This window comes from Lycorma delicatula, chromosome 2, assembly GCF_047948215.1.
Source record: "Lycorma delicatula isolate Av1 chromosome 2, ASM4794821v1, whole genome shotgun sequence".
NCBI classification, from domain to species: Eukaryota; Metazoa; Arthropoda; class Insecta; order Hemiptera; family Fulgoridae; genus Lycorma; species Lycorma delicatula.
Genome location: NC_134456.1, coordinates 108,505,867 through 108,528,652, shown reverse-complemented (window position 1 = coordinate 108,528,652; position 22,786 = coordinate 108,505,867). Strand labels below are relative to the sequence as shown.

General features: G+C 29.1%; 1 protein-coding gene across 4 annotated transcripts in view; it reads right to left on the bottom strand.

Moving 5' to 3' along the window:
- The window catches only part of LOC142319088 (TATA box-binding protein-like 1), a 115,596-nt gene that overhangs the window by 76,578 nt on the left and 16,232 nt on the right, over nt 1-22,786 (bottom strand). For all 4 annotated transcript variants that reach the window (XM_075355978.1, XM_075355975.1, XM_075355979.1 and 1 more), the window contains one exon: nt 4,386-4,797. In XM_075355978.1, coding sequence (XP_075212093.1) covers nt 4,386-4,778 — 393 coding nt within the window. In that variant the 5' untranslated portion in view covers nt 4,779-4,797. The remainder of the gene's footprint in view (nt 1-4,385; nt 4,798-22,786) is intronic.

Here is a 22,786-nt window from a genome sequence, read left to right as displayed (position 1 = left end):
TTTTTTTTTTTTTTTTTTTTTATATTTATTTTTAGGGTTCCTGGGTCATGAAACAACGAGAAATACATTATTTCCCAAGCCATTTAAAATACTCATACCCCCTTTTTTACTGATTACCATACTTTCCTTCTTGCCCCATAACCCCGAGCTATGATACCAGGAAAAGTAAAGAATAAATTAATAAGAACTGGTTAAAGGGCTTTTTTGAAATATTTTGTCATTACTTGAAGATTTGCGTTCCTTTTTTGCTATTCGTAAGTCTTTTAATACGAAAAAATAGATCCTTATGCTCAAAGATCGGCAAGGAGAATCCACAAGATTAGTTTTGTGCTTTTAACACGATAACTGTATGGCCAGTGACCTTCATTCTAATTTACCGGATGAAATAGTTTTATTTACGTTGAGTAAAAGATCAACTAAAAGCCTTACAGCAATATGAACTTTAAAAATTAGAAATAAGGATCTTGTCATAATATTTCCATTTATTTTGTATTAGTAAGCTGAAGTAATAAGAAAAAAAATTTTAATATGACATACTCCAGTTTTTAAAAAACATAACGTGAAAAGATAATGCACACTATTCGGAGAGGTGGAAAAAACAGTGCAATGCACAGTATTAAAAAACCTTTATTCTACACAACTGAAAAATCGGGGCAGTTTCAAAATAATTTAATATTAGCTAGTTATCAGATATTTAACAATATTTGAAAAAAATCGGCAGTTGGACAGGTAAAATACGTAAGATTGAGAAAAAGGACAAGGCGAGAGTGTATACGAGCAGACGCGAATGTGTTCATACGTTTATGAAAAAAACAATAAATACTGTAAGTCAGGGTTTCCACAAGTATACACAATTTCTCATTCCCACACATAATAATTAAATAAAGAATTTGTATAAAAAAAATAAACGAATATTTCCCATTAATAAACATCACACATAAATAAACAAGTAAATTAAATATAAGGAAAAAAGTTTTAAAAACGAGATAATATTTATTTTTGTTTCATTTAAAGTAGCCTTATACTAGACAGTAAATTACACAACGAATAAGCTTTTGCTAATACTCGTATAATGGATACCGGATGATTCTGACACAATTAATTTAAAGCAATTATACTCGGCGTGTTATATCTTTGTCAATGAGCTTGAAAATAACTCGCTTCTCAATAATTTATTGCTCGTAATAAACCGTAAAAAATACCAGAAATATACTGCTGCAAACAATTACTCGTATGTAGTAAACAAAGAAATTATTATTTTCAAATTATTCTATTTTAAAAACAATTAAGTTTTTCCACTAAAAGACAAAAAAATTCTACAAACTTATTGTATATAAATATGAATTATAAGAATTCCTTATTGACTGAAATTTCGGTAACCGTCAACTAAAAAAATTAAAATGTTTTGTTATTACAGGTTCACTTGCGTCATCATCCGTTTAAGAATACAAGGTTAAACGGTGAAATTTTATGTTAAACGTCAATCTCAAACGGTTTATTTCTCTTTTTTATCGTTAAGTTTTTCATATAGATAAATACAGCAGAAATGTATCTCAGTTACTCGCTCAAAGGCTAGGGGCACTTCTAGAATCGGCTAATATAGTCTGTGTAATTTCCTACTTTAAATGAAATGTAATTTCATCCCATCCAATGACGCATGACAAAGGAGGACGGATTCTATGTGACCGACCATTTATATACACAGCACGTATTTATATATTTTAAATACACGTTATTTTTGTATAAAAAAAGCTACTTCCGGGTTTTTTATGGGTATCAAAGGTTCAATCATCCACTTCTAGGGTTGTTCTTAGGTCAGAAGTGCATCCATCAAAGAATGCTGCAGATGCCCCTTTTCCCAAGGAAAGCTATTACACCATAAGTTGGAAAATTTACAAAATGTAGTTTCAGATCCTGGATGTTAGGAGTACAAATTTAGCGCATGCGCACCAACACACACCAAAGTTGAGAAAAAGTATTAAGAGACAGGAATAGTGCCCGAGCACTCATTTTAGTCTTATTTTAGGGTTTTTTCTGACTGGCGATTTCTTCCTGATAAGTTCAGATCTTAAAAGTGGGAATATCTTTCTTGAAACATTAAAAAAGGGGGAAAAAAATATATATATATACATATATATATATATGTGTGTGCGCGCGCGCGCACTGTTATTGATAATACCAAACCTATAGCTGTAATAATTTTTGAATACTAGTAAATATGGTAAAATACCTTGATCTTCTGAATCAATTGTTTTCTGGGTCAATTATTTCCTGCCTTAAACGTACAGTACTTCCTTTTTCTTTATCATTAATAGCTTTTTTCTTGATAAGCACTATAGGGAACCGCACCTGCCACTACAATGATGGCTACTTTTTTATGGCAACACTTATTGTCAGCTTTTTGGGCCACTACCTTTTTACTCGGATGACACTCCCATTTGTGGAAGACTATTCTGATGGGGCCTCTCCCCATCAGTTAGGAAAAAAAAAAAAAAATTTTTTGATTAATATTCCTGTCAAGTAACAAGAAAACTTTTTTGAGCAAACAATTGGAGAAGTTATTATTATATGAATTATCATACTAATCCTACAATATAATTTAATGATAACAATAGTATTTCTTAATATCTAACAGAAAATTTTAAGTCATATACTTTTATATCGACCTAATAACAATTTTAAAGAAACATTAATGGTACAGAATTAAAGCCGTTAAACAACCATAATTTAGAAACAAAATGTGTGAAAAAAACTATAAATGATTTAATCTTCATTATTCATCAGTGATGGTTCAGCAAATAACAGATAATGATTTGTCCACCTAATTTCTGCTTTCGTTCTAAGTTTATTTGCTCTAACCTGGTAAGAAGGCTAGCAATAAGGGAAAAGAAATTCTAGTAAATTCATTACCCAAATTTAACACAACAAATAAATTTATTTCATATGAATCACATAGTTACTAATAATAAAAATCTATTGATAAATTTTCTGTATACTAGGGGACCCTAATTTTCTGTCCAGTGGTTGTACAATTAAGCGCTTATCAAGTAAAGTGTATAAAGGCAACTTTTACCACCAAAATTCTGTTTGACAGAAGTAACCGTAACAATATGGTAAATTTTAATTTTAACTGAATTGAATCTTTGTTATATATTTAAATTCTACAGCGATTCAAAATTTCTGAAAATACAACTAGCATCTAATAATTATAAATTCCAAGGAAATAAAATTTATAACAAGACTACAACAAAGTTCATTAATATGTTTAATAACGACAAATTCTTGTCATACCAATAAGCCAATTGAATACTTAAACAAAATACTAATTTTACTATACTTTAAGTTAGATCATAATTAAATTTAAGATCATAATTATAAACAGCATTACCTTAATCCGTGCATGCTAGTTTCTTAATAATTCATGACAATATACGTAAAGTGTACAAATATCCTAATAAAACATAATGATAAATAAATACTAAAAGCAAACTTATCATCAGTCAAAGAAAAAGAATTGTAAAAGTTTAAAACTAGGTGTTCTTATTGAAACTCATTTCTAACTGAAAAAACAGATTCACTTAAAAAAAATAATAAATATATTAAGAATTACAAGAAAATAACTGAATATAACCAATTTTTCACAAATACTATGTTTACTTGAAAGGAATGTTCTTGAGAGAAATTTATTTTTATTTATTTTATTTTGTTTTGGAAATCAATTGATCATAAATAAATAAATAAAACAAGGAAAATTTGATTGGAATGTTATGAATTATTCACAATTTGTACAAGAATCATACTTGTAATAAAGAATAGAAGAAAAAAACAAAGTTCATCATATTAGGCCTAATTTTGCAGGAAATGGAACTCGTTTTTTTACGCAGGATAACTTCGAACTGATTTCCTCCAAATTATCCCATCAACCCTACTCAACTTCCTGAAATAAAAATGGTGATAAAAAAGTCATGATTTAAAAATATCTTGCCAACTCATTGATCAAGAAGACTACAATGAACAAACTGAAAGTAATTCCGAGTTAACATTTTCTCTTAAGACAAAAAACAGAATCAGACAGGAATTAGATTAAATGAATGATAGTAATAGTAAATACTTTTTTATTTATTGTCTTTTTTAGTGTGACTCAGGCTATGAACTTCATCAGAGTACATTTAAAAGATAAAGGTGTACAATGTAGTAAACAAGTTAAAATTACAATAAAATTAGAACTGATTAAAAAGGAATAGAGGATAACATCAAAATGTTATTCTTTATTTGCGCTTTTGTGGAAAATGACTTGACCACAAAAAAGTTTTAATTTAAAATAAAAATCTATATAGAATTAAATAGTTAAATAGCAATAGTTAATAGCAAGTTTGGTAACTTACCCCATTCTCCCTGCGGTATTCAACATTGACGCCTTTTAATGCTATCTGTCGAAGGTTAAGGTGACAACGTACACTAAAACTGCAAACGACATTATTAATAACTATATCGATTTCGGGTTCATCACCACCACTATTCGCTTCACTAACCGTACTGTTCAAAGGTAATAACTGGCTATTGTCACCGTATTCATGTTTAACAATATAGCTGTTATCATTAGTAACGTAACAACCGGTCATAGCAGTATTTGTATCGACACATTCTGTTTTCACAACACACTGTCCATCTTCGAGTTTCACCACGTTCAATGCTCCATCATTGACATCAAGGTGCGACAAATTACCATTCACCATTTGCAGAGGCTTCATTCCATTCTTCTGCACAACAGCTGCCATACCTTAATTTCATCTACCCCTAAAACAATAAAACAAAAAAATACACTTTAATACATATTTGACATCAAAGCTAACTAAATAATAACAAACACATGAATAAGAATAATGAACAATCTTCTATGATATTAATGCCGCAATATTACTATACAGAAAATATTTATTAGTATTTTTATACTCTTTATATCATAGTATACGTAAAATATCATTTATATAGTAGTAAAAAAAATTTACCTAACTTATCAGTAACTGGAGTAAATATGACATAGGAGCAGTATAACATACAAAAATAAATATACTTAAAAAAATAATCCGTAATTTTTTTTTTAGTTTTGTATTATTGTGCCAAAAATGTTTAGCAACTCCCATTACTAATTGAAATGTACAATTGGCATATCACATTCAAACTGTGTGTTCTAAGGATCGGTCTAATGAAACTTTTTTCATCATCTTCTCTATACTGAACTTCTCTCTTTGTAATTCCCTTCTTTTTTTTATTATTTACCGTTACACAACTTTCACTGCTTATTTTTCAGCGATCTTTCCTTCTACTGGTTTTTTTATAAGCGGTTCCTAGTATGTATCCTCCATGTTTCATTTCCTTATTGTATATTTTTTCCTTTACTTATTTTATTAAACACATTTATACAACTTATTTTGTCAGCTATTCTTTCCCTTTTCCTCAGACAACAATTGAAAATTTTTTTTAACTATTTAATTTATTTCTTTTTCATTTTTTATTTCAAAACTACATAACGCTATACTCCACTCAAAACAAATCATTTTCTTGATTCCATACTGATATTTTTATTTTTAACTGGATTCCTTACTTCTCAGAATACCAATTTTCCTTCTAATATCCCTATTTTTTCCAGCGTTTTATGTGGTAATATCACATATTAGTTAATATTAAAAATGATTAATAAAATAAAATTAAATTAAAATCAAAGTGAAAATGTTTAGTAATCCAAACATTTGAAATATTTCATAACTAAAAATCATTTCTTTACAGTTATCTTTACAATTTTATCTGTAACAAACAATATTTACTTAATGTTCAAATAAACACAGGATGTAGTTTCAAACCTGACAGAATCTTTTAGGTGTTAATCAAAAACAATGCTACTGTTCACATGGGCAACATCATAACCATACTCATAATACAAATGTAAAATACAATTTATTTCATTAAATAAAAAACTACAACAATTTAATATTTGTAACTGATAAGACTAATTGCATAACTAATTGTATAATATATATTGTTGCATTTAACAAGGATATTAAGAGGCAAACAAACAGAAGTTTTTTTATACTTTTATTTCTCTAAAAATATATAAAATAGAATAAATAATAACAAGAATAGTATTAATAATAATAATAAATATGTATAACATAGCAATTTAAAAAAAACACATTATTGATTTAATAATAATTAAATTATAATACCAAAATGCAATCCTATTTAGTAAAAACTTTACAATTATTAATAGAAACTAATACCGTATTAACAATAAGATGATACAATTCATATAAAAACAATTCATAAATTCATACAATTCACTTTCTATATTGTTACTATTTACAAAAGAACTATTCTACACTTTATGAATGAATAGAATACTGTCACTTTCATTACATTTAAAATAACCCACAAAACAATTTATTGTTTTCAACCACTGTCCAAAGTGGAATAATCATGACTCAATCTTCATTGCACGCTGCACCGAACTTGTACTTGCAAAACTACTAACCCTGTTCGCTGGTCCCCAGCAGTATTTATACCCATTGGCAGAACTAGTACTCAACTATACTAGTACAATATTTAAATACTAGCATATTTAGTAATATATATTTACATCAAGTAATACATGTACATACAAGTAATAATATTTATTTAAATACTAGTACAGTATTTTTTGCAGAACCAGTACCCAACTATCCCTGTGATTGTTCAAGCACATAAACTTAACTGTCCATGTCATCTACGCTTTTCTATAAAAAAAATCCCTCTTTGTTCCTTCTAGATTCTTCTTTCATTATTTTCTCTCTTTCTTCTTCCTGGAAGAAACCAGTTACACTGGCCCCGTTACAATATATATTTCTCCAACCAGTTTTCCAACTACTGCTGAGTTTAGCTGTATGTGTGGAGGCAAATGCAATTACTTCTACTGGCTTGCAAGACCTGACATAGCTGTAATGCAAATATAAATGTACCAGTAAACATGTAATATGCAACAGACTCAGGTCGACCACTCATGAAATGTGTGGTCAATTGAAACCCAATCACCAAAGAACACCAGTATACAAAGTCTAGCATTCAAATCCCATTAAAGCAACTGCCTTTATGAGACTCGAATCTTAGAATTTTGAACTGATTTTGTGATAAGTTTCACCACTACACTAACCCAGCAAGTTTAATAGCATAATACAACCTGAATTATCCTGTGTACATCTAGATACCATACTTATGTACTATATTGGAAACAATAAGGTTAGAAGAAATCCTAGCCAAAATTTAAAAGAAATAACACATTTTGTATAATTGTTTTATATTTTATTTGCTTTAACTGTTATAACTTAATTTTTTTTAATTTATCTACAATAGTACAGAAAAAAAATTGTTTCTGCAAGATGACAAGATGGGGGAGGAATCCCCAGTGCCCAGTTGACAATTCAACAAAACATTCAGTGAAAGCCATAATAAATTAGATTTTCCATAATTTTTATCACTCGCAGGATATTTCATAACTGCAGAATATTTCATTTAAGTGAGTGTGTAAATTAAAAACCACATGGAGAATAGGTTTAAGTTTCAACGTTTTCCTTTTTTGATTTTTTTTTTGACAAAATTAATCTTGGGCAAGTAAATGCCAAAAACTTATTTTCTATCAAAAGGGGCGACCAGCTGGTAAATATTTCAAGAAAAGAAGTAGCACACATTTGTATGATTTTAATCATTTAAATTTTTATGTAGTTAAAAATGAGTTTCTTGTTTGAAGTTTCATTACGATGGATTTTGTTATTGATATATACTCCCATAAAAGTTATACAATTGTCACAAATTTTCATAAACTGAAATAAACAAAGCCATTGAAACTAAAGCCCTTATCACTTTAATTCTCTTATGAACACAAAAATAACTTGCACCTCAGCAAATCTTTGGATATAACTTTAATAATATTTACATAATAACAATACATATACATAGCTAAACAAAACTACATCAACTGCCTTTCTAAGAATGGTTATTTATCTAATTATTATTTGACAAAACAGTTTATTCAATAGTAATTAATCAAATACCAAAATAAAATAAAATGTAAAATATGGCATATGTTCTGTTAAAGCTTAAATGCTCGCACAGTAATAGTGTTATTTGGCTAAATTTATTCCTTAAACTAACCTTAAATAACAAAAAAATAAAAGAATTATCTAGATTCATTCAGTTCTTTAGTTTTAAGCAAATATCAGTACATACATATGTAATTCTATTTATATATTTAACAACTGAGCAAAGTTAGTCAGCAACATGAATAGAACATCACAATGTAGTACACAATTTTTTACAGTCAATGAATTGAAAAAGACAACATGAGTTGTATGTAAATACCGAGAACAAACACCTAAGAATTTATTTACATAAAATGTTTCATAATACTAAACAGATACCACCTATACTAGGGTACCTTTTATGTAAAAATGTATACATCCAGCTGTGATGGCAATAATGACCACCACACCAGTTATGTATTATCGCTTTTGTAAATAACCACTATCACTGTGCCACTGTGTGTAGATTGATTGGAACTAGTACAAGGTGTCATTTCATATAGATTTAAATAACAGAAACTGTAATCAATCAGTTTCAATAGATTATTCCCTACCAACTAATATTTACTCAAAAGTCTATCAAATTACTTCTTCAAATTGCTGTTAGGAAAATGAGTGAACAACTTCAACAGTTTTCTGCAAGGTGGCAGTATCAGCAAAAGTGGGCTGTTAATATGAGAAAGGGTTCTGTGGAACAAGAAAAATTTCAAGTAAAATTTGAAGATTATACTTGTGTACAGTAATATATAAGTATGAATAATTTCAGAATGAAATCTAAAATCAGAATGAATGAACTACACTTGGTTAGAGCATACATAGCCAAATAAAGAGAATGTTTACAGTCTTGGTCAAGCCCATAGACACAATCCCTGAAAATTCACACTACAGCATGTCGGAACCAAATGTTTGGCAAATTCTTCATAAGAGACTAAAAGGTAAACTGTGAAAGATTCTGCAGGTATTCAGAACTTTCAGTATTCCAAAATAAACAAGTGCATCTTGACTTCTACATCAAAAAATTAGAAAAATAAATGGTTTCTAAGAACTACTCATCTTCAGTGATAAAGCACTTTTCATGTAGTGAGACTGTGATCACCACAATGTATGAATACTAAAAGCCTCTGGTCACATGTGTGGAAAGTGTATAAGACTCAGCACCGGTGAACTATTTTATTGTTGTTTTAAAAACTTAAGTACATAGGCCATTATACCTTGCACATGGCGAAACATAAATCCAACTGTAATATTTAGTGCTGACAAAGAAAACCAAACACTGAAGCTTAAACTTTTTAAATAACAAAATATATTAAAATGACAATAGTTAATGTATTCTAACAGCCAATAATTAAAGTATTTAAGTTAATTATGCTTAATGCTTACAATTATCAGTATACTTCCTCATATATTTAAATAATCTTTAAAAAAACAATGACGATAAGGTAATACCATAATCACTATAAGCGGGAGCGCGTGCGCACACACACACACACACCTAAAGTTTTAATGAAATGTCATCATTTTTCCTGAAATCTATTCAAAACATTTATAACTTTAATAACCACATTTTAAATAATTCATATCTATATACAAAGCATCATCTACAACCATTCATGTCAAAACATAAAATTTTTGTTATTGTAAAACATGAAACTGATGTATGTTTACATTAAATGAACTAAGAAGAAATATGTATTTTAACAATAATCAGCTTCAATATTATCTAAAAATTCTACTCTCAAACAGCATTAAAAAAAATGCATTTAAGATGATCAGTATCACTGATTGACAAACACCTCACACAATGAAAAAGAAAAGAATACTATATATCAGTCATAAAAGTTAAAATCTCTATTCTACTTTGTCTATATTTGACAGTATTTCACATAAATTAATCTTTTTCTGTTTGCTGTAACAGGGTATGATGACATTTTAAAGACATACATTACTATCATTTGCATAATATCATGCAAATATGAATTATTAAGAAATGAAAGAAAAATATTAAGAATACAATAAAACAGATAAGAAACCTGTCAACACGTATTTAATTGGTCTTAATGGAAATTAACAAACTCAAAATTATTTTTCAAAGTTTACAATCTTTTGAGGAATACAGAGATCATGCAACTACACTGTTAAGAAAGGGGTTTTAATACTTATCAAACACTGTAATCACTCAATAATTTTATTTTTATAAGTTTTTTTCTATTAATACAGAGAACTCATACATTTTTAGAAGAAATAGCAAGGACACTTAATTGAAAAAGAATGGTGATGGAGTAGGGGGACATACACAAAATTTAACATTACTACTCAGAATTCTGTATGAGGACATATTTTTAAGGCACGAAGTACTAGGTCTGTATGACTGATACAGCTGGTGTAACAGTGAATTTAAAATGAATTGTTAATTTACCCAATAAAAGAAAAGAACATCACTTCATTGACATGACTGGTCATCTATCATATACACATTATATATCTATCTATCTACATTACCATTTACCTTCAAAACACAATTTTTTTTTTAATAAAAATTCCATATTACAGTAACTAGAAGTCTCATAGTATAATTATAAGAACATGTTATTCATTGAAAAGGTGCATCCACCACAGGACCCAGAAAAAATTACTATGAAATATAGAAAAGTTTATAAAGTGTAAGTGAAGAGTGATTTCCTGCTGCCTTCACCAACTGCTGCATAGCATGCTAAGTTCACAAAAATGTAGGTGATATTTAGCTATACAATTATACCTCCACCAGTTCACAACCGGGTCCGACTGTAAATGAGCATCATTAGCTTCAAAGAAAGCAACTCTGAATAGCACCACTTGTAAATCAGACAAACGACATAATGGGAAAACAATATACAGCAAAAAATTCATCGATTTTTTTCCTAGATCTTTTACTTGCATGATCAGCAACACATAATGAAAACCTAAGTAATAGTTAGAAATGTCCTGACATTTGTGAGGACATTGTTAAAAGTAAAACCCTTTTAACAAATCTGTATTAAATTGATATTATATTAAAAATGGTACAAAGGAAAAGCTGAAAATCAGTAATGTACGGGAATGAATATTATACATCTATTCTCATGTTCTTTTATTTATGAAAATACACAGAAAGTTATTGAGCTGTTTATGAATGCTATTTAGTAGCTTATTTAACTTTTTAGTTATTTTTCCAGAGTTTAAAAATGTTAATTCAAATAAGGATACTAAATTTTTTTCAGACTGGTCTATGTTACATTTATTATTGCTTTACATCTATTACACTTACATAAGATAACCCATGTTTAAATATATTTATCTAAGCAATTCACACTGCTCTAATTCCACCATTAGTTTATACACAAACTTTCACGTGTCACTGAATGAATAATCTTTCAATAAAATTCAGACTTAGTTAATATGTATGCTTTTACTATCTCATATAAAATAATTCAAGTACTTTCTCATAATTGAAAATTGCTTAAAAATGCGTAATTAATAAATTTTTTTTTTTTTGTTAAATGTAATAAGATCTATAGCAGTATTATAAGAATTCAAAAACACATGTCCACACTAGTTTTAAAATATCCATAATCTAAAATAAGAAGTTACACTACTTCAAGGAGTGCCCACATTCTTCACTATAAGGAATGACACTGGATCCTCAAACTGTCATAAAAGTTTTGGAATTAATGATAGTTAAAATCAAAGTGTTGTTAATGAGTTTTATCTATTATATCATCTACAGGAAGTGCTAATTAGTATGTTAATTAATGTGTACTTATGAACTTTAACTATAAATCAGTAAAATCGATCTCAATATGTTTATGGCGTAAACCAATATATACAGTTTATAAGTACAGTATAGTATTGTAATCATTAGACAAAAATCCTGCATAATTAATTTTATTGGTCACGCAATTTGGTATAATGATAAAGTTGAATTACAAAAAAAAAAACTGATTAATTTGGATATGTATATCACCCACAACTTATCATTCATGCAGATTATGAGTTACATATCAACATATTGGTGGGAAGCATGAAAATGAAAATATAATGAAATTGAAAATTAAATTATTGATATAAATCAGAGCAGTTAGTCTAGTCTCATTGACATCAATATGTAAAATATTTAATAAAAAATAGGAAGGCACTGATAAATGAAGGTTGTCTAAGATATTCCTGCTGTTCCCTTAAATGAAGGTTTGGAGTCTGTTAAAAATTTAAATCAATTGGCTCATAGGTTATGAAATGGTTGATTTATTTTACAGACTTTGAGAGATTCTGAGAAAAGTGACTGACCAGAAGGTGAAGTAAGATATGCGAAGTTATTTGTACAAATTTTATTTACATTTTTAACAAGCTGTGGGTATTTAAAAAGGTAATGAACAATAGTAATAATGTTTTGTTACTTTTTATTTATGATGTTTATTCTGTTAATCAGTTTACATTTAATGAACCAAAACAATATTAGTTCTAAACTTTCCTACACCCATATTAAATGTCTTTTTATAAGAGAGATTTTATTAGATGAAGCAAAATTGACTGTCACGGTACCAAACAGTTCTCTTGCAATAGACTACCTCTACAAAAGACCAAAATTGTCTAGATTAATAGTTTATCTTAAGGAAAGAAGCTCTACTGTTATCTTTAATTCACTGTAATTAAGTTAATTTGAAAATGTAAACTTACTGTTGATAATTCTAGAGTATAATGGTTTAAATTAAGTTAAAAAAAAAATCTGATGTGGACAATAAATGACTTTCTTGCATACCTACTAAATTACATATACACATTTTTTTTTTAAATGAGAAGTACATAAAATTTTATTTCATTAATAAATTCTAATATTTTTTTATGCATTTTTTTATTGTTATTGAATTATTATTTATCATAAGAGTTTTTTTTGCTACCTGGGGTTAATAATTATAAATAAATGAATATATTTAAATTAAAAAAAAAAAAGTAAAAAAAAGGAATGAGGTCTGATTCAAACCGATGTGCTTTCCCCTAAGAACCAAATATTTCATTGGGCTGTAACTCTGGAACCAATAAAAATAAGTACCACTTATGAAATATCGTTGAAAAGTTCTCAATGAGAATTTATTATTACAGTTAAGAAAAAGTCCAAAATCACAATTTTTTGGATTTTGGGCTTTTTTGGACCCTTTTTGTGTAGTCAATTTCAATCAAAAAGGGCGGTGCACACAACTAGATGTTACAACAGTCCTAAATCCAAACTTTCAACATCCTGCACCTAATTGTTTCTGAGTTATGCAAGATATATACATACATATGTATGAACGTACATACATACATATAAACTTATGTACAGACATCAAGCCAAAAATAAAATGCTCAAAATGGATTCAGGGATAGTCAAAATGGGCATTTCCGTTGAAATCTGACATTTTTCGCGATCACAATACTTCCTTTACTTTGTACAAGGAAGTAAAAAGGAAGTTTCTCAATTTGATCTGAACTTTTTTTTGTAGTTTCCTATACACCAACTGACTTTTATCACCAGTTTCGATGATCTTTTGTTGTAAAGAAAAACATACACGATTTACATTCAGTTGAAATATTCTTGTCATTGTCGGTGTTTATTCCTGAATTTTTATAACATAATACACAGCCTAATGTCATTCTGATTTTCGCTGTATTTAAAAATTTGCTAGAAAAAAGGGCTTGTTTGGTTGTGTGTATAATACATATTAAACTCTACACACACACACACTTTTGTGTATATACACCAGGGTTGTTCAGAAAATTCTCGGACTGACAGAGAGATGATGCAAGTATGACCAAAAAACTAAATTTATGAAATACGATCCTTTACATGTCATGCTACAAGTATCACGTAGGTATGTTTATTTACTATTTTGTAGCGATAGAGTAAAGTAAACAAGTTTTAACATTTTCTGAGAAATGGATAAACTAACATTTGAACTGTTATAAAGTACTTTATTTTAAAAGGCCCTGAAGAACATACAAAAATGGTTGACTCCATTTAAAATGTTTCTCCCCTTCGTTTACAACGGTAAAAAAGGTTTGCTGAATTTAAATCTGGTCGTACATCATATAAAATGAACCGTCCGAACGCCCAAAAACTGCTACGACCAACAAATCATCATATAAAATCCACTGTGCCGCATTAAATAATCGCCGACTGCAAGTATACGAGCTTGCTTACATAACAAACATCTCGATAAATCGTGTAAACAAAATAATTCTATATTCTAGGTAGTCTTAGATCATGTTCAGTAACAGTTCCTTACATAATTTCTCTACCATTCAATTTATATACTTTTTAACAAGACGCAAGTTTTTCACCTTTACATTTCTTGCCAACAGCTTTTTTTCATAAGGTTTGTATTTTTTTTTTGAAGGGCAAGTCACACTTTAAAACAAAACAACTTTTAAAAAAGTGAAACCCACTTTATAAAACTGAATTAAAAACTACAAAAAAAATTACTTATTTTTATTTTTAAATGAAGTGGTAGATGTTAGCAGTTTTTTTTTTAATTTGGTGCTGACTTCAAAAAAAAATTAAAGAATAATTTAAAACGATTATTTTTAGTCCAGTTTATTATTTTTATCATTGTTATAATTTCTATAAAATGGCTCTGTATAGTTTCACTTCTACTTTGATACCTTAAATGCTTCACAAATATTAGAAATACTGAAACAGAAGTGAAAAGCACCAAAATGCTTACACCATTCTGTAGGAAGAAATTAATTATTGTACTGTGTCCACATTCTTACGTGTATTTTAAAATAAAATAAATAATTACATAAAAAACCACAGCTTATCTGCACGAAAAGCTAGTTTGATTGCATACATGTCACATTTACTAAAACCTTCTAATACCAAACTAAATTTAAATTTGTCCAATCCCCAATGGGTATAGAAATAAAAACTGGATGAAATACTTTCATTTGATTTGCCTAACATAAAATTTACAACGTAGGTACAGTCGCTGCCAATTAACGGCAAGCTTGGAGTGGCGACATTATTACTCAAAGTAAAAACATGTTTCTCGCTCTTGGTAATCCCCCTTACCAAATAAGTGTTTTATTCTTAACAAATGAATGCAACATTTTTTCATTTTGAAATGAAATACAGTCGGATAATTCTGTACTGTACACATTGTAAAACGTAATAACGGATGACAAAATATTATCTATTACTAATTTCACAGCAAATATTGGAATAGATGATTATTCTTGTAACTTTAATTACTTACTGGAGAATAAATTATCCGTTTAATTCCTCAGCTTAGAACACTCTCTTTGCTGTCATCACCAACTTCAGTGTAGTCTCACTATTACCACTATAAAAAGACACAATGACTATCACTACATAAAGAGAGAATGAAAGATTCTGTCAGAGAATATTAACGATTCTTGGCTCCAATTCACCTTCAATTTTTTTTAATATTTTCACAGTTCTTGCATGCTTGATGGCACTGGAAGTTTTTCGAAAAGGGTATTATGATTCGGAGCATTTTCAATAACTATTACAGACTCAAACGGAAGGTTAGGAATGAATTTTTTTCAGCCCGTTCCAAATAATTTTTAGTATTCATGCTATTATGGAAATCGCCACACTTTTTGATTTGGCTGTTCAAATTAACACTGCGTTTGGAATAAAGACCATTTCACCTCCGGCGTGAATTATAATTAAGCGTTCATCTTTATTTACTGGTGAATGAAGTCCAGCACTGCTGTTGTCAGCTTATGATTTTGCCATCGAATGAGATTATAAAATATAGAATTCAATTCAAGTATACGATTCCCCGGTTACATTTTCTAAAATCACCGATTACTTGCAAATATGAAATTCTTTTCTGTCTAATATCATGTTTTTCAACTAAAATTTTCCTTTCGTTTTCTGTTTTAAGCTACTTAAAACCTAATTCTTTCAAAATTCTTCTTAACTAGTTTCACTAGCGTTAAAATTAAACTTAATTTTAAATAATACTTCACAGAATTTGTTGACTGTTGGCAGCTTCTCTATCTTTGAGTGAAATTTATTCACAGTTCACCTAACCACATATTTATCAAAAATCAATTAATCCAGTAACTGGTTTAGAATGTTTCTTTTTCTATTTCGGGATGATAAACGAACATTCTGGCCCTTCCGACCGAAGAAGTTCTATTTTTAAAAGCTTTCATTTAACTCGCTTTAGGAATAATCAAATCTTGCAACTGCTATATCTTTTGATCTATTGTATGAAAATCAATGAAATTTGGTAGACGTATGTAACTTCGATGACAATACAGCACACGGTGTCTGAATTTGATATGACCCACCTCCACGCCCTCACGCGCTACTCCTATGCTAAATTCATGCATTTAGTTGAAAATTTTCATTTCTCATGAACAATCCTATGAAAATGATTGAAATTTGGTACACGTATGTAACTTTGATGTGTAATAAATATTTTTACTTTTTTTTAGTCTTAAAAAAAAATACAGAAAAATTACAAAAATATATTTGATTACATATAAAAAATTATTTCTTAAAAAAGCTTTTATTTAACTAATATTAATATTAACATTAATAAAAAAAGGAAAACAAGTTTTAAAAACCCTCTAAAAAGTAAAAAAATAAAAATTAAATCAAATTGAGAATTTTAAACAAAAAAATATATCTTAACAAATATAAAAATCACTGAAAAGTAAAAAATAAATTATGTAAATATCTAATAAATAACCAATAAATAAATGTAATAATTATTAAATTTTAAAATTAAAAGTAATGAAAATATTTAGTTAAATAAAAGCGTGGCGCAGTTTTTAAAACAATGTTTTCGAATATGTATTTATAGACATTTGCTGTATTTTAAAATATATATTTTTTTTTAATGAGGTTGTTTAGTATATGTATATATACTTTATTTATCTGTAATAAATAACTCAAGTTTTAATTCTTTGATGGTTCAAATTTGCACTGAGATGACCTTTAAGGTTTAATAACATTAAAAATAAAAATTAAATTTAGAGATCTTGCACAAAGTTATTACATTTTGACGGTAATCTGAAAAATTATTGATTATTATCATTATTATAATTGTAATCGTAATTATGAATTCATTAAATAAAAATTCACAATTAATTAAAATGAAACTTTTAGCGGAAAGAGTGCGTTCAATTTGGCTTAGATTACAAGCAGAATTCGAAAATGAACTTCAACTATGTTTTAATTTTCCTACAACTAAAATCATAAATGAATCACGTTTTTTTACAATTTCGCGCGCCTGTCTTCGAAGTTTTTTCTTTTCACATTTTGTACACTAAAGTACCAATTAAAAACTTATGTACTAACATACTATATGCTTACGAATGAGTGTAGTCACAGTAAATAAGTTTACTTATGTACAGTACAGCATTGTATTTTTATTCATGACTTTTTTTTATTTTAATTATGAACAATGAAAGACTTGTGTACAGTATGTATGGAATCGAATGGAATGCAAAAGTGGCGGGAGTTTCACAAATTCTCCCTTCGAATCGCAGAGCCTGGACAGTGTCCCTTGCTGCTGTATGATTCTGTAATCGGCCGCATTTAACGGGTTTATTTTAATGACGGGTCTAAGTTTTAAGTTTTATTATATTTTATGGACGGGTTTATGATTAGCATTCCATATTCGTTTGGACCAGCGTTCTCAAACCCATTTCTGGGTCCGACTGCGGGAGGCTAGGCTTTTAAAACCTGTGCCCCCGACGTAATTCCCCTTCAGACCGTCCGCTTCGGTGCTTTCGAAGTCCTTTCGGTGCTAGCGCTTCATAGGCTAACAGGAATACGCCACAAAGGGGCCCTAGTTTTGGAAGGAGCAATGCGCCCCCTTTTCCGGAGGGAGTCGGAATTACTGGTTTAAATTAATTGTATTAAGTATTAAAATATTTTATGGTATGGATAAGCAGAAGTTCTTTATCTACTTCTTCAATGGCAGTCCTTCACGGTGCTTCTCTGCTGGGCTCTTTTTCCCGAATCCTGTCCGTGACGTCACGTCGCGTAGTGGGTCTTCTTTCTTCTTTTTCTTCATATGACCTCTTCGTTCTTCTTTGACCTGCACTTTCCGAGACTCGGCAGTAATCGAAATTACATACCAGTAACCTTGATCTTCCTGTGGCCCTGAAGGGCTGAACGGGGAAAGTGCAGGTTTATTCTTTCTTCGTTCTTCTATGCTGTCGGTGGCTGCTATGCTGGTGACTGCTGCGTTCCCTCTTCTTCGTTCTTGAAAGGAAACAGGGAAACTTACAATTGGGGTAACAGTATGTATAAAACCGTAAACACTGAACACTAAGAACAGAGAATGTTTTAACAACATAATGTAAGCCTATGTTAACTTACTTGATTCTTTAAAAAAAAAACTCGTAATTTTTATTTTTAATTTTTTACATAATTCATTGTATGGCGCTAATGCTGTTTCATGCTGTCGTTTAAAATTTATTGACCGCTCTAGAAAACTGTCAGTATCAAAAATCTTCATTATAACTGCCTAGCTGGACAAAATATCTCGTTTACAGATTTTAAGTTTAGTAATTCACTCGTAACTTCTTCTTTTGCCTTCATCTTCCGGAATAGGTAAAGGCTGTGTTCTTGAAGTTCTTCTTCCGCGAGCTCTTCCTTGTCACAGTGCATCAGCTCCTGAACATCTGAAGCGTCGATTTCATTGAAACCTTCACCTTGAATCGTTCACAATTTTATCAGCAGTTTTATTTTCTTAGTTTTTTTTTGGCGGACTTTGGGGGATTGATATACGAAACAGCATAATTTTGCGGTACTAAACTGGTTTCTTCTGTAGAAATATTTTAATCAAAGGAATTGTTTAATTTATTGATAACTGACTCGGCTATTTTTGTAACTTTATTTTTTTAATGAAAACAGAAAAAACTAAGAAAATAAAACTGCTGAAAAAATTGTGAACGATATTGTGCAAAAAATTCAAGGCAGAAATAGCACATAAAATTCAAGGTGAAGGTTTCAATGAAATCGACACTTAAGATGTTCAGGAGCTGAGGCACTGTGACAAGGAAGAGCTCACGGAAGAAGAACTTAAAGAAATGATAACACAGCCTTTACCTACTCCGGAAGATGAAGGGAAAAGGAAGAAGTTACGAGTGAATTGCTAAACTTATAATCTGTAAACGAGATATTTTGTTTTCATTTTTTCTCGACAACGTCGGACCACAAATTCCGCCACCACGCATTGATCGCTGATGATTTAATTTCATCAACTGACTCCTTAATGTTTGCAATGAAATCTGTAACGGTGCAATTTTTCCACCACTGACTCACAATCCATCTCTGTTTTATTTATCAATCCCCCAAAGTCCGCCGCAGAAAGCAGCGATGTCCCTTGATTCAAAGGTTGAATTAGCGCCGACATATTTGGTGACAGAAATAACACTTCTACATTAGGAAACAAAAATTTTACTTCTTCTGGATGTCCTGGAGCATTAACAAATAAACGAAGTACTTTACATGGCCAAAGACTTTGTTTTCAGATAAAGTTCACAATGTTTCGCAAAAAAATGAAACCACTCGATAAAAAGAAATTCTATTATCCACGCTTTTTGTTTTTATTTCCATAAATATGATAAATTTATTTGTATAAATTTTTAATTTATTAATTTGTTTGCAGTTCTATAATAAGTAAAACTGCGAATGCCAAACTTGCCAGTACGGGGGATTACTGTACTGTAAACACAAAAAAAAGCATACTTAGTAAACAACAGTTGCATCATGTTTATGCTACTAAGAGATGAATAATCATCTCTTTGTATTGACGGGCAAAATACTGACTACTAACACTAAACTCATTTTGAATTTTTTTAATGCTCCAGCTGCTTGATAATAAACTTCAAATATTAATTGTTTCCTGGGTTGATGTAACTGTTTTAATTTTATCCTTTATTTTAATTCTTCACACTCCCTACCTAATCAGCATAATTTTGCGGTACTAAACTGGTTTCTTCTGTAGAAATATTTAAATCAAAGGAATTGTTTAATTTATTGATAACTGACTCGGCTATTTTTGTAACTTTATTTTTTTAACTCGGTTTCTTTGCGCTGCTCGATAATTTTTGAACCTTAACGGGGAAATGCCAAGTGCTGAACAAGCTATTCACCTACTCGACTATAACACATTGAGGGTCAAATATATCTTGTCATTCCAGTTCCCTTGCTGTATCATCTTGTGGTTTTGAATTTTGTTTAAGCATTTTTTACACTGTGCTCTGCCTGGAATTAATTTTAAATTTGGACTGCTTGTTAAAAGTGTCAAAGATATTTCTGGAAGAGATTTCTTAACCGGTTTAGTGTGACAGCTAGTTTAGCGGTTTAGTGGGTCAGAGCAACTATTCCCATTAATATGAAAATATTTATCTAAATATTCGGTTTTATTTAAGTACAGATACTTTTTGTTTCAGTTCATCCACTTCTTAAAGATATCAATGTTATTCAGTAACTGTAAAATATCGTGCAATACTGAAGATCTATTCTGAGCTTAACTGTTTATATTCAAAATTGTAGTACATCTAATTGAAAAATTTATGTAATTAAGCCAAAAGTAAAGCAAAACAAATACTATATTTCAATAGGTAATAAACTAAACCTAAACTATACTAATAGGTAACTAATAAACCTGAGAAAAATACATACATGCTACAGTACATATAAAGATTAATTTAATTTTTTTTCACTACCATTGATTTCTAGGGTATTCTTTGGGTAATCTTTGCACCACCAATCTACAAAAAAAACTTGCTAAAAGCACTTTGCAAATCAATTTCATTTAATTAAATTCAAATAACTGGAAAAAAGAGTAATAGAATTAAAAATGAAAATTCACTATCTGCTATCAAAGAATATATTGCAACAGTCTTGAATTTGTCAGCAATACACAAACAACATGTGGATTTTAAAGAAAAACAACAGACAGTATAATAAAAATTTATTTCGTTTATTTACAAGAAGTAAAAGATTACTGTTCTTTTTACAGCAGAATATTTTCAGAAGACGCCACTTTCGTACACTGAATGTTATTCAGTTACTATAACACTACCAAAACAAACTTTTCTCTTTAATAAAAAAAAAGTTGTCTGAAATATATTCAATATAAATAAAATAGACCAGAAGAAACAAACACATATATAAATAACAATAATTTAAAAAATCTTCAAAGCAAAAAATATAATTCGCAAACAAATTTCATAATTCTTACGTAGAGCTTGTTTATTTAGATGGTTAAGAAAAGATCATCAATGTTTTAAATTGCAAAAAATTTTGTCAAGTAAGGTCAAAAGTAAAAATATTTCACAAGCAAATAAATAATATAAAAATATGTTTTACTGAAATTCATTTTACGACAAAAACCATAAAAATTCCTTTATTCCAACTTACCAGAAGGAGGTTTATGTTTATGCCTATGTAGAATTATATGAAAAAATAAATGATTCCTCTCAACTGAGAAATGATGCAGAGTACGATTACAATAAAAAAAAAACATTCTCCCAAAAAATTGTTCACACCATTCTTTTAAAAAAATTATCAAACATTTTTTTAGATAGTAGCTTTCAAACAAAAACATTTTAAAAACATATAATTTGGTTCTTTAACAGTATTATATAATTTAGTTATATTTCATTAACTCCATTGGGAGTGAAAGCATTTTTGTCTTTCATCCAGAAGGTTCTAGATTCAAATTCAGGTAAGGATTGGCATTTTTTACGCACTAGAAAATTCATTTTGCATCAGTCAGAGAGAAAAAAAAAATGTACTAGGCAACAGCCTACTGATACAACACAAATAAATAAGATCGAAATATCACAAAAAATTGTTTTTTTCATCAGTTATTCAGATACTTATTTAACAGTAACTAATAGGTAATGAGGTTTATAGAAAGCTGGGTATTTCTTTAACTTTAAAATCATAAAAGACTAACATAAATAAATTACAGAATTTTTATTTAAAAAAAAAAAAAATAGCATTAAGAACAACATGAAAAGGTTTTGGGCAAGTCAATAACTGGAATCCAGTTTATATCATAACTGTTTTCAGGAAGATGTATCCTATAAACTGAAGGACATTATATTAAGATAAAATTCCAACGGTACGACCACATTACATTAATGTTTTCCTGAAGATAACTTAGTTAAACAATGTTGTTTGCAGTTTCCTTGTATGCTGTTGGCATCTATTAATGGGTCACAACAATGGCATTTAATGCTTCATAAAAAGAAACATGATTGAAATAAGTTAACAAAAGTAAAAAAAAAAATCTTAAGATAGTAGTAAACAGTAAAACATTCATAACCGATAAAATACTTCAAATGTTGATTCAACACTATATAATAATATAAAACTGAACACTGGGATAAAAAGATATACTTAAAAGTATTAAATCCATGTTGTATATTTTATTTGTTACACCCTCAGACATGCATTTATATATACTTTAGAATTATTAAAAAGAAAGTAAATATAAAACAAAATAAAAAAATTATAAAAACAATTGGTTATAAGGAAGGATAAAAATCGTTAAATAAATAAAACATCCTAAACAGAGAATTGCTAATTGAATAGGTCATGTTTGCTATTAATAAGGAAGAGTATAGATATACTCTATAAAAAAAAAACTACATCAATGAGGGAGTTGAAGGACAGATGT